General features: G+C 45.3%; 1 protein-coding gene across 1 annotated transcript in view; it reads right to left on the bottom strand.

Annotated features, from left to right (window-relative positions):
• Kl-2 (dynein heavy chain 2, axonemal kl-2) overlaps window positions 1-13,221 on the bottom strand; it is a 47,612-nt gene extending 34,391 nt beyond the window's left edge. Inside the window, exons 1-17 of the mRNA XM_076795475.1 lie at window positions 12,963-13,221; window positions 12,276-12,733; window positions 8,416-8,552; window positions 7,664-8,006; window positions 6,651-7,170; window positions 5,893-6,035; window positions 4,706-4,851; window positions 4,544-4,637; window positions 3,125-3,295; window positions 2,873-3,062; window positions 2,671-2,767; window positions 2,345-2,596; window positions 979-1,106; window positions 737-855; window positions 532-646; window positions 318-451; window positions 72-265 (exon numbers count right to left, since the gene is read on the bottom strand). Of these exons, the coding sequence (XP_076651590.1) occupies window positions 72-265; window positions 318-451; window positions 532-646; window positions 737-855; window positions 979-1,106; window positions 2,345-2,596; window positions 2,671-2,767; window positions 2,873-3,062; window positions 3,125-3,295; window positions 4,544-4,637; window positions 4,706-4,851; window positions 5,893-6,035; window positions 6,651-7,170; window positions 7,664-8,006; window positions 8,416-8,552; window positions 12,276-12,733; window positions 12,963-13,185 (3,464 nt within the window). The 5' untranslated portion in view covers window positions 13,186-13,221. The remainder of the gene's footprint in view (window positions 1-71; window positions 266-317; window positions 452-531; window positions 647-736; window positions 856-978; window positions 1,107-2,344; window positions 2,597-2,670; window positions 2,768-2,872; window positions 3,063-3,124; window positions 3,296-4,543; window positions 4,638-4,705; window positions 4,852-5,892; window positions 6,036-6,650; window positions 7,171-7,663; window positions 8,007-8,415; window positions 8,553-12,275; window positions 12,734-12,962) is intronic.
• Window positions 13,222-13,480: the final 259 nt, after the last annotated feature.

The following is a 13,480-nucleotide window of genomic DNA, read 5'->3' as shown; positions in this document are numbered from 1 at the left end:
ATTTGTCAGTGTGTTTTGATCATCCTGTAACCTGGGAAAATGAGCTGTAGAAGGAAGTTGTTCAAGATCACCTAGTGTGCTCGATGATCTCCCAGTTCTTGTCCCTGAGCTCTCTGCTGAGGCGATTCAGCTTCCTGAAGAGCACGTTCGCGGTGTTGTCCATCTCATCCATCTCGATCCTCCAGAAGTTCTCGGTCCTGTACCTCTCCCAAGCCTCCTGCCATTCGCTGGTTAGCTGCCATACCAGTTCGATGGCGGCTAGGTCCTGCAAACGAACGCTCGAGTGTCCCGCATGGAAAGTAACGATGCTGATTTACCTTCTCCAGCTGAATCAGCTCGAGGTTGTCCGGGTGGCTGATGCCGAAAATCGACAGCTGCGACCTCAGTTGGCTCTCCCTGCCCTTTAAGGTGTCGATCTCCCGATGGAGGTAGTCGATCCAGGAAAATGCATCTGCGAGGATCCAAGTTGACGATGGATCGATTGGAAAATGATAGAACTCGTTGACTGTTGGCCGCGTTGTTTTCTTTTACCTGGTGTCTGCCAGTCGGAGGTGAAGGGACCGCTCACTGCGAACTTCGCTACCAGTGTGGTCACCTCGTCTCTCAGCATCAGTGCATCTTGCAGCAACAGCTGCTTGAACTCCTCCTGAAATTACTTAGTTGCACTACCGACACTTCGACGGGCTCAGTTACAGGTAAAATATGGCAGTAGCAAGGCAATGAAAACGTATCCTACCTTCTTCGCCGCGAGCATGATCTCGCTTTGCGCAAGCAGTTCGAGGTACGCAGCCCACGATGGCTCGATCTGGCCCAATCTCCGTCTGAAGTCGAACGACAGCGTCACGTCGTACTTCTCTGCAAAGAACAACAATTCACTGACGCCTCTCTTTTTCCAATTCCCGTTCGATTTTATCGACTATCGGCTCTTCTATAGTCTTGGGTAGCACCACGGTCGGTGAAAGGCGTTTAAAGGTTTACCCAAAGTCTGGTATTGCTCCTGGATCTTCGGGAATTCCTCCTCCTCCTTCGGAATCTCGCTGGTGAGCCTCTCGAACAACTGCAGCGAGTATTGCATACTGATCAGGTCCGTCGGTTCCTTCGTTATTCTACGAACGGATGAATTTGCGTGAAATTCGGAAAGATTCTGCTAAGGGGTGGAACGAGGCTGAGAGAAACAAAGAGGGAGAGAAAGAGAGAGAAGGTGGAATTTATGAAGCGACTGGACGGAGGATCTACTCCGGGAAAATTTACACGGAGGATAGATCGATGGAATGGTCGGGAGATTCTTCGAGAAAGAGATGGTTCTCCTTGAATAATAGCCGAGTGATGGCGCAGGTTTTGTAAAAACGTCGGTGCTCTGTGAATTTCGTCGAGATCTACAGGACAGACATATAAAAGAGATCGGTCCAATTCGGACCAGAACGCGTTTATGGTAGAAACGAATTGATGCGATTTAAAACAGTCGGAAGATTAAGTGAATTTAAGAACGTCGGTAATTATGCTTTTGAGGTTGCTTAGAAGAGTGCCCTTGACAGTATACGTCAAGGTCAAAGTCGAGGTCATCGAAGGAGCCTCTCCTGAAGTAAATATTTACCAAGAATTTTAAGCAATGTTCAGTACACTGCTATAAAATTTTGAAAACTGAGATCCGTTCGTAACGTATACGAGAGCCAGTCATCTTATTCTCGGAACCATTTTGCTCGGGATCTTTGGCTTCATCTTCCCAGAGAATGTTTATTAGGGAGTGTTTTGCGGGCCCAGGTGAAATAGGGTCCAGGGGAACGAGGGTGTAGCTATCCGATCGGTAATTAATTTGTAACTTAAACTCAATCCAATTTGCGCGTCGTCTCGCCACGGGCAGAGGGTAAGCACTGTTTGGTCGAGTGGTTCCCTGATAAATGGCCGCGGGGGGACCGATTGCTCCTCGAAGAGGCTTGATTGCCGGCTGAAGAGCGTTTTAAACCCAAGGAAACCGTGATTATGTGCTCCAATACGGTCTCAAGGTTTTCAGCGAGCTGAACGCTGCTCCAGCGTCACTTCTGATCGCGAGTTCGACGCTTCAATTCGCAATAATTGGACCATTTTAACGGATCTATGGACGACAGTGCTCTGAACATTTTTTATCAATTTATCTAGTTGATAATCTTGTTGCACTAGATTAAAATAGCCTGCGACCTAAATTACCGTTTTTGAAATGAATTATTTTGGAATGATATTGCTCGAAAGAGAATTAAAATGAAAAATTAGAATTAAATTTTCCCATTAAAAGAGAAATAGTGTTTTAGCTTGTATTTTGTTGTAGGCAGTTGTTAGATCTGATGGAGGTTCGAGGAACGGTACCCACTTCTTCGAATTCTCAGCGATGTAATAGTACACGTGGTTAATCATGTCCTCCGTCTGCTTCTGCAGGAGCTCAATGAACTGCTGCTGCCAGATCGAACACTCCTCGATGATGGTGCCCTTCAAACTGTCAGCGTTCACGTCGAGGAAGTGCACCGTCATCACGGTGTCCTGCATGTAGACGTTGTTAGCGATCAAGCTGTACCTGGTGATGTCAGTGTCGTACGATTCTGCTGGTGGTTTCAATTTTTTATACCTGAAAGAAGAAGCTCTCCATGCATTTTTTCCGATGATATGAAACCGATCGTAACGGTAACAATTGTTCAGAACCTTTGAAGATACAGGTCTCTGTTCACTTCCCAGACACCCTGGAAGGGCTCCCAGGTTTTTAGGTAAACTTGCACTTGTGCGAAGCAGTGATTCACCTCTTGAACCAGAAAATTATTCATGTTAGCAGAAACAGATCATATTCCATATTTCCATATTGAAACTTCATATTCCCATCTGTTGAACACAATCAGGCTCTAGGTACCGTCATTGAGCTTCTGTTGTAGATCCAACAGCTCCGGATCCTTCTCATAGATCCTCCAAAATGGCGGCGTTAGCACATCAATTTTAAAAGTGGCCACGAATCGAGGGACACTCTTCAACGGTTCTAGGAGACTATCGAACAGTCCGGACATCAATGAAGTGATCTCCATCAGGTTGGGCATAAAACAGATCTAAAAAAATACATCAGTCATCGTTCTATTGATCGAAATGATAGCTTTAAATCGATATTTACCTTGTTATCGATGAGATCAGCGTGGATCAAAATAAATGGCGATGGGGGAGATGTTTCGTCGCCATGTAGAGCGTCGTACATGGCCTCCAGAGACCCTCTTAGACATAGTCTGTAGGCTTCTTGGATCACTGTGTCTATCTTGGTGAGGTAGTCCTTCCATTGTTGCATGCTCTGTCGGAATTTTTATTGGCTAATCATTGTACAATTATATAGAAGAAAATAGATAGTGTTCCTGATATTGGAATAACATTCCCTACAGTCTCAAAGATCATCCTGGAACATTTTAAGAAGCAATGGATATTTTTAAAGTGATTTTCTATCGTTCCATGAGCCACGAGTGTCGTTTAGAAGCAGTTTATTACTTTCAGAGGAATCGTGAGCATTCGGCGGTTAATAAAGGGGAGCCCGATCGATTATAAATTGGTTGGTCCGTATTTAGCCGATGGTGTGGGTCTCGGGAGAAGCTCGTTTGGAGCTGGTTAGCTGCGATTCCCCGATAGCTTCCGTATTAAGGGTGCGGGGACACGTGCTCCTAGAGGCAGTCACGTCACGGAGCGACATATCGTAACGCGGATCGGTCTGGACTACGTTTCCGGTGCTCAGTCGTACGAAAATTGCTCGGCGGTGCCTGCGGGGATAACGCGGCCACATTCCGCGGGAATTCTGCGTCGAGAATGCCTGCATTTTCCACCGTTTGTTGTCGATGGGGAGCTAGCAACGAACGAGACAAGGGTTCCAAACCCCCCGGCAGCGGCGACGGGGACAGGGGCCTGGAAATTGTTGGTGAATATTCCTTACGTTTGACAGAGCTTTCCGGTATTTCAGGAACTTTCGCTTCGGCGATATTTCGTTGACAGAACCAGCCTTCCTGTAAGCTCGTCAAGAGAAATATCCGCGAGAAAATTAATTAACGCACGTGCACCCTAATCGATTCCCTTTATGATCTTCGTCAAAGCTTCGGGACCAGCCTAACCGATTTTCAGAAATTGGAAAAATGGTCGTCAGACGTTGCTCACTGTTCGAAGTTTCGGAATATTGCCAAGCAGCATTCTGGTCTGATGTTAGACGATATCAACGGACAATGATAGAATGTTCCTTTGGTTTTTGGCATAAAGCACTCTCTAGTTAGTGAGAAGAAAATCTTGTCTGACTCTGATTATTATAAAACACAGTTTTCAATCGTTCTCGCACAGAAGAATATTGAGGTTGACCCCCGAATATAAAAATTAAAAGAATACTGAACTTACAGCAAGTCGTAAGACATTTGAAAATAAAAAGAATATAAAATAGATTAAATTCAAAAAAATAAAATAAAAAGATTAAAATCCTAAAAAGTATCGAGTCCAAATACTGAAGCTATAGGACATAGAAAATAGAAAATAGAAAATAGAAAATAGTGTAGCAACAAAAAGGACTCACGTCTTCGATGACGCCCTTGAAGCCATCAAAAATGACCAGCATGTACTGCATCACGATTTTATGTTTCGCGAGCGTCGACTGGAAAGTCTGGTCCCTGGAGGATCGCACAGTGACTTCGTTTCACCGATTACCTTACGGAATTATTCAAATCCCCGGACGTACCTGTTCCTCCGTATCTCGTCCTCCAGCTCCAGCAACTGGTACGTGTAGTTCGGCCTGATCTTGATCATCGGCGTGTCGCAGATGTTCTCGCAGATTTTCAAGATCTCGAAGTTCGACTCTTTATAGACGTCGATGAACTCCTGCAGCTGCGGCGAGAGCAAATCGAAAGTTCAATCCGAGGTCGCAGCCGATTATTCATGGGGGAAATCTCGGGGTTAATCGTTGCGTCGAACAGTTTCACTTCTCTTTACTACCGGATTCAGATTACGGGGAAACTTGGCAGAGTTTTTTCATAAGATCGCGTCACGTTGGACGCATCGATTGCGGAGTGGGGGCCACGAAAACAGCTGGGTGGGAGGGGCCTGAGCCGGTGGGCGTGGCCCAGCAAATGGGGGTACGGAGAAGATACTGTAGACTGTTCTCTGTAGTTATTTTTACCCTCCTTCTGTGGATTTTTATGATTTTCATGGACAGGATTGTCAAATAACCACTTCTCTTGGGAGTGTTACTTAAAAAGAAAGATTTTGAATGACTTCCCCATACAGCACAGTTATTGAGAATTGAATTAACATGCTTCTAGAATCCAATAGGTTTTAGTAAAATGGTCTATAAAAATGGAAATTTACCCAAGGATTCGCAGGCTGATTGTTGCTTAGAGAGTCAAGGGGATTTCGCTTTGGGGACTTTGACTGTGGTTTAAAAATCGGGATATCGTCGGGAAAGGGTAAATGAAGGGAGCTAGCAGAGGTTAGAGGATCCGTGAACGATCTTATCCGTCGAATCGCAGCCCCGTCGTGTCCCTTAAGCATGCAACGTGTCCGGCAACGGGTCTCGGTCCGAATACCGTCGATTTGAACAAGGTAACGAATGGCCGCAAACGCGGCCTCCGGATATCCGCTATTGCTATTCCGTTTCGGCGGCACGCGCACTTCTTGCTTAATTAAACAAACAAAGGCTACGGACGGATCCCACTTGGCTGGGTCAAAATTTAATTTCGCCGGGACAGAACCGGACCCGCTGCATAAATTTCTGCCCCGGTGTATACATATAGGCGTTACCCGGACTCGGTAATTCGCCAGAGTGGGGATACAGTCAACGGGAGAAACGAAGAGACAGAGAGAATGTGGCGGATAGTATGGTTAGAGAGAGAGGCAGGGAGAGAGAGAGAGAGAGAGGGTGGGGCGTACATTTGCCATTTCGTTAAAGCAATCCTCGATGTATGCCTCCACGTATTCCGAGTTCCATGTCAGTCTGCCTAAGCCAGGATTGATCTTCCTGTCTAGCTGGCGAATCAGCTCGCGAAACAGTTCGCGCTCGGATACCGACAGCGCTGGAAAATAAAATCAACACACCTGTCATCCGACTGTTAATTGATGCGGCAAGGGCTCCGCGAAAGCTTGATCGATTATTACGAATTTGCAACAATTTGCCGTGTTTCAAACTAACGCGAACACTTCTGCGAGAAGCAGAATTTTCATTTGAGCCCCGGATGAAGCAAAATTGTATTTTTCTAAAAAGATATTTGTGAGCACTGTTTCACTGTTTCTCGACGATCTACACAAGTCCGAAATATTGGAAACTATCTTGTTTCAGAAAGTGCGCGTGTTTAGCCTAGCGTCGCCAGATCAAGACTTGATCCCCCACTCTAATTCCCCCTTCTACCGCGCTATCCCCCGCCGTCGCCCGGTCACGTGACGCGTTTCATGTCTGGATACTCCGGTACTGGCAGAGAGAGGGTAACTTTTTCCCCTCAATTCGTGCTCCCTCCCCTCATCTGGCGACACTGGTTTAGCCTGCAGTTCTTTTGTCGGTATTCAAACGGCTGTAACTTAGTGAAAGAAAATCGTACGATAATCTAACTAGGCTCATTTTAAAGCGTGAAACTTCGACTTTCATTTTGTGCAAGTATATTGTCGAGAGGGGAGATCTAGGGGATTTATCTAACCGCCGATGACTTTGTTGTAGCTGATGACGACGGCCAGGACGCTCTCGTAGACGAAGCACAGGGTGTCCCACTTGTCGTAGACGAGCGTGATTTGAACAGGTATGGGGAACCTGAGGTTGACCCAGTAGTCGGCCTCGCGGCACAGGTTCAGGATGTCCGGGTCGATGGTGCACTCGAGATTCCCCGTTCTGTCGTCGCTGCGCCGCATCAGGAAACGGTCGAGCTTCGCGCGCGGATTGTCGCCGACCGCGAGCACCCAGCTCAGGTGCAGATTCTCGACCAGGTCCTCGATCGATTTCATCAGTATGTCGTGCTGATGGTAGATCTCGAGGCTCATGCTGCAGTACGGCATCCAAGCCGCGTCCTCGAGCATCTCCCTCGTCGACTGCAGCCGGGCACCTTTCAGACGCAGGTTCAACGCCCTGCCCGCGAAATACGGAGTTATCGAAGAATACTCCTCCCTCTCGTCCAGGACCTCCTGTTTCGCCTGGTGGATCTCGTCGCTGTACAGCTTCCATATCTGCAAGGGAACCACACTTTCTTTCCTTCTCCTCAACTTCAAATTTGCCTACGTCTCGTAATTGGACTGCGAATCTTTGCGCCAAAATTTTCTGCGTCAATTGCGAACAATGAGAGCCAACTAAACAGTTCTTCCTTCCTAAAATAATTTATAGAAATCAACGAGAACGTTCAGCGAATTTTAATGGAAAATTGGAAGGTACCAGGGTACCTGGATGTATCAGTTCATCTAATGTTTTCACTATTCTGAGTTTCACCGATTCATTTTTCTCACGAATACGTAAAATCCGCATGTCTAAGGATGATCGTAATAAATGTTGGTTTTTTTGTTTTCCTTTCATTAAGGAATTATAATTGTCAGGAGCGTAAATTTGAGGGGAAAAATCTCGGATTAAACCGGCGTGTCAGCTAATTGGTCGGGCTTCCCGGTACATCGTGTATATAGAAATTAGGAGGACGGTTAATTAGAGGAATACACAAAGGGTTTCTCTTACCTTGTTCGTCTTTGCTTCGAACAACGGCTTCAGCTTCTCGCGGTTCATATAATTGTAGAATCCTTGGAGATCCTCGACTCCCTCCTGCACGTTGTTCATCCCTACAAAAGCTGACGTGACCAGGTTCTCGATGATGACTTCTAGATCCTTTAGCTCCGAGCGGAACGCGAACATGTCTTCCTGCCACGTCCCGTGGAGAACGTCAAAGATCTTGTGGGAGTTCTGCTTGATTTCCTGCAACGCCTCGTGGAACAGCCTCTCGATCTTCTGGCAGCCCCGCTCGTGATCCTCGCCCTTGGTACCGCTGAACACTGGTCGAATGATCTCCACGGTTTCGTCCATTCTGTGGCAATAATTACCTGCTACTCTCCGAACTCGAGCCGACAATTGATTCGGCTATTAAACGCCGATTCTGTGCCCTGATAACCGTAAGTTATTCTTCTCTGTTACTTTCAGCTCTCGAGGAATTTATTTTTCAAGGAAAAGGCAATTTTTTGGCTTCAAGAATTTTTCTGTTGTAATCGTAAAAGCTATACGAACGATTTTAATATGATTCACAAAACGATGCAGAAAATTAGTGAAGAAAGTGAAATTGACTCCAGGGGTTAGTTCCGAAAATTTTCCCCTTTACGAATGGTGTGGGCAAAGAAGTGTCGAATCGAAAAAAAAAACAGCTCGAGAAGCGACTTTTCGTGTTTTCGAGCTCTCGACACGGCCCAGTTCAGGGGACAGTGGTCCGGGGTGATGATTACCTTGCAAAATCGATCATCGCCTGACAGATCTCAATCATGTCGTGGCACCTGCCGATGAAAATATCAATATGACGGAATATATTGTCCATGTTTAAATCCCACGGTACAGGCGTCATGGCGTTGTGCGCGGACGCTACCTGAAAACGAAACGAAAAGCGGGGGGTGTGTGTGAGGGGTGGTATGAAAGAGTCCTCGGTGAAATTTATATTACGCGAGGACGAGCCGGTGGTTTAATATCCGGCGCGGTGTGATGAAATCGATCGGAGAGGAGAGCACCCGTCTACTTAAACCTGGATAAATAAGGCCGATTACAACCCCTATTCGTGTCGGTTATTGTCGTCCAGACGATTGTTTATCATTGGACGGTGGCTGAAGCGGGCTCGCTATTACAGAAGTATCGAGAAAGTACAGATCTAAATTCGCTCATTTAAATACATACTTTAAGAGGAAATCGAAAATAGATGCTCTATAAAACCCGAGCCATTGAAATTGGGGCGCGGATCAATTTCCATCTAGTTTGTAGTATAATCCACCCCCTAATGGAATTCTTGTCACGATTGTGTAGTGTGTACATCTTTAAAAGAATTACTTCGTGCTGTTCTGTTATCAGTTTTAATTTTTGAATTTGCATGCTATTTTGCTAGGTATTTTCATGTTATAAAATATTACATGTTCCTAGCTGTGGTGAAACATTTGGTGTATTCTCCATTTATGAATTTTAATTGTTCAAACATTGTACAAGGTTTCCGAAGCCTCACATTTAATTTTCAATGCGAATCGTATATTTTTAAAAATTGCACCACCTTTAATGGAGTTTACTCTACAATTAGAAAATACGTACATGTTCCTGACCCGTGTTAAAAGTTTTTAAAAGCTATTCTTTTACCCCTGTCTTGAACCCTGAAGCTTTATTTGCAAACGAATTTACCACCCCTAATGGATTTTACTCCACACGTTTTTAGTTCTGTAAAAATTACTCAACTATTCCTTCAGTGCATTTTAATTCTTCAGCCGGCACATACAATCTTTGAACTCTTAAAATGTGTTCACAATAAATATTCGTTGTCTGTTCCAACCGTTTTGTGATTTGATAAAAAAATCTGTGAGAGTTGAATGACCATCAGAAGTGACCCTTTACATTCTCTACTGTAGCATTTATACACTTTCCGTGCGAAACACGGATGATAGTAAGCATTATCTCGCTCGAGTAGAAAAACCACCTCCGGAGAATGGTTCGAGAGTCAATCTGCCAATCAATTTTCGGCGCGCGTTCCATTCGCTCGGAAAAACAGAGTGGAGCGTTCTACGAAAAATCGAAGCATCGGAAAACGTCATCCCGGTATCTTGACAAGCATCTGAACAATTTTTCTGTTTTTTCCTTCCGCACCCCCTGTGTCCCTATATTTTTTGTGGCACCCTGCCCCTCCGGTTATCGATAGCCGATCAGACCGAATGTATGCTACGCGGCCGGGTCGCGATTCATTTTCGAAAGAGGGCGAGTTCGTTTCCGGGTGGCGAAGTGTTTCGTCAATAATTGAAATACTCCCGAATTCAATTTTATTGGTCCAAGCTGCAAGAACCGGAGCCGCCTATCTCTCTTCCGTGCATCTTTCTCTCGCTTTCGAATAAACAAACAAAAATTGAAGGTCTCTCTCTCTCTCTTTCTGTTTCGTTTTTTTTTAACGAGCATGTTCGTCGGTAACGCGACTCGCGATATCGAAAAGGCTCGCGTTATTAACTCTGTAGCCACTACAAGCTATTTTCCAGCGGAATTTTCGAACCGTCGACCGAGAGCTCCGCGATCGTCTCGTTTCATTTTTGTAACAGTCAATCGCGCCGGTATTTAGCGCCCGTTCCGCCGCGTTTCATTTTTCACGCGAACCAACGCTGCAATCCCTTTGAAAGCGATCAAACGGTGCAAACCGGGCAACTTAAAAATTCATCTGCTCGTCGACGCGTAATTTTCCAACGCTCAAGGTCGTGGACACTATTAACACCAAGTTTTCCACCTCGTTCCTGGTTTTCTATTTGCAAATCGCGATAGAATGGCGAAAAAAATCGTAGATCAATTTTTAAGGACAAGACTCGTATATTTTCCATACTGTTTTGGCGGCGCTGGAAATATTTTTTAAATAGTGGAATAAAGAAAAATGAATACGAAAGAACACGGTGGACCTGCTAGCAACGTCCAGCCAAAGAATTAATTAATCTGCTTTCCGGCCGGGAGTAAGGGCCCGGCAATTAATTACTGCAGTTCACCAGGCCAGAAGAGGGCAAGGGTATAAATGGAAGCCATTCGGGTCGGCCAATTCGCCGGGCATAGGGTTAATAAATACTCGTTACAGCGAAACAAGCAAACCCTCGACGTTTCCCCATGGGACTTCGTTTGACCCTCGATCAACGGTCGGTAATACGATTGTTGGGATTTCCCCGCAGAAAAATCGCAGCAGGACCTTAATTCCCTGTGTCCAACGACGACCAAAACCGCCGACGAGCTTCTCACCCTCTCCCCCACCCCACCCTGATTCACCCTCTCTGTTCACGCTTATCTGCCTGCACGTGAAACGCTAAAGTCCATGGGGGTCGTTCAGACTTCCGTTTAACGCGAAAACTTGACCTCGTTCCATAACCAACCAACCCCATCCCCCAGAGCAAGGAACAACGCACCCTCTTCCCAAGCATAATACGCTAATCCCTCGGTTGACAAATTATTTTCGAAGCCATTATCCCTCCTGCGCAGCCCCCACGGAACGTTTGACGATTTTTAATTCGCGACAGGTAATTTACTAAACTAGCTCGCGAAGAAGAACTAAAAATGCAGCAGGTGAGAATTAAATGGGGTGGTTTCTGAAGCTGAATTTTAGATAATTTTCTTTTTAGTGGATCTAGTGAGATCTAGACATCGTTTATTAATTATTAAATACTCTGTAATCATATAAATTAGGAAAACGAAGACGAAAATTAGTTTTGCCTCAACCTAATATTATTCTACAAATACTGTAATGTCTACTAACACGTTTTATTAATTTCGAGCGTTCGCGTGTACTCTGGTGTGTTAATTCATGCCCCATAAGGTTTCGAGGCAAATAATTACGGAAGTGAAAAGGAAAGCACTTCTGTTCGTATAATATGCTATTCATTCGGGGAGGAATCACTTCCGACGCTCTCCGAGGGGGGGGCACGAGGGGTGCCACCAATCTCCGGAATTGTTTTGCAACAATACGCGATTACGGGAAGATAAGATTAATTGCTGTTCGCGCGCTAAGCGGCCGCCCCGCCCCCGTCCGCCAAGAGGGGGTTGAATATTATTTTAACGGTAGGAGGGCGGGGATCATTGTGAACCGGCCAAAGGGAGGGTACAATTACCGTGACTTCCGCTTAACGGGGGAACTCCTCACTTTGCCTAACGGCTCTTTCCCAAGTATCTAAAGTAACTCCGCTCACGTCGTTTAATAGTCCTTTAATGCACCGGCCCGCGTCCGGAGTGAATTTGTTCGTAATATCGACCAGAAACGCTCCGAACAAAAATTGCGACTAATTCACCGTTACTCATCAAGCCGGAGAAATTAACTTCCACTAGATTTTCACCCCTTTAGCGTCATTCTTTAACCCTTTGCACCCGCGAAATTGTCTCAGATCATTCAAGAACAATTTAAATAAGTTTAATTGCAAAGTAGCGACTACCGATTCATATAAAATTATGTAGCGTTGAAAATAATTACTCTAGCCAATTGTAATTTGGCCTGAATATTCCCTGACAACTCTGCTTATAGCACTCTAGTTCATCGATTGAGAATTAATGAATTTACAATTGAATGCTAGAAGTGAAATGATTACGAAGAAAAATGGATGATGCTCACCTCGACGTAAAGGGATTTGTAATTTTCACAAGCGTCCACGCATTCGACAAATTTCTTCATCGATTTCCTCGTTTTCCCCTCGAAAACCTCGTTCAGATTGACATAGTCGCGACACAGTATGATAATCTGGTTGCTCAGTGCTTTGAACAGGTTCTCTATCCTCTCCTGGCTATTGTAGTACGGGGAATTAAGCCAGATCGCTCTGAACAGATGCATAAGCTTCATCAGGTGCTGTCCTGTCTCCGATGGCTCTGTGCATTTGTTGAACTCGGCTGCTTCGGTCATCAGAACGCGCAGGTACTCGATGTTCGACTTGGCTTCGTTGACACCGTCCTCGATCTCGTCCTTCAAGGCGAGAAACTGCCGGACATAGGTCGAGAGACTGACTGAGAGGTATTCTGTTATCTTCTTCACGAGTGGACTCTGCAGCTGATGGTTCAGGCCGCAGAGATTATCGACTGTAACAAAGTGGGCCCATTTGAAAATTGGCAGGGACTTTAAAATATTCTGTAAGTCGCAATCCATTGAAAATTCGACAAAAAACAATTTCTGTCATTAAAATGTACTGTGTTACACCTATTGTGCCTATCTATATTTTTCTGAAATATTTTAATAATGTTCAAACTGTGTCAATCCACGAATAAGATGGGAAAGAATGCACTCGAGTGTTTACAGTAGGCTACCAACATCGATAAGTCCAGAACTGGTACTCGTCCTGGAGACACAGTAACTCGGTGGGCGTGGCTTGTTCTTGATCCAAGAGAGCAATTCTGATCTGGGTGGTCCAATGTACCACCACGCCTTCCAGCCTCTTCACCAGCTCCTTATCTGCAGTGGTCGCATCTGTAGATTCGCTGGTTATGAGACTGCTGCCCTCCCGAGGCACGTAAATGACGGTCAATCCGAGCATCTTGTATGTTATGTCCGTCAACTTGCAGAGAAAGGTATCCAGGCACCTGTAGAAGTCGGCCTTGACGCATGTGGGTCACGAAGTTAAGGAATGAGATCTCAAAATCACGAGCAGACACCAAAAAATGAAAACCGTTAAATTGCCCAAGGTAAAAATTTGTCTTCCAAAATTCAAGAAGTCTTTCAATAATATTCTATTCACTGCATAGTTTCGTTAATAGTGAAAAGGCCGCCCAGGACGGGCGTGGCTAGTGATGACTCCTCCCACATTGTCCGAGAGGGAACGAGTCCCCAGC

The sequence above is a fragment of the Halictus rubicundus genome, chromosome 10 (genome assembly GCF_050948215.1).
Source record: "Halictus rubicundus isolate RS-2024b chromosome 10, iyHalRubi1_principal, whole genome shotgun sequence".
Lineage (NCBI taxonomy): Eukaryota > Metazoa > Arthropoda > Insecta > Hymenoptera > Halictidae > Halictus > Halictus rubicundus.
This window is presented reverse-complemented; position numbering and strand designations above follow the sequence as displayed.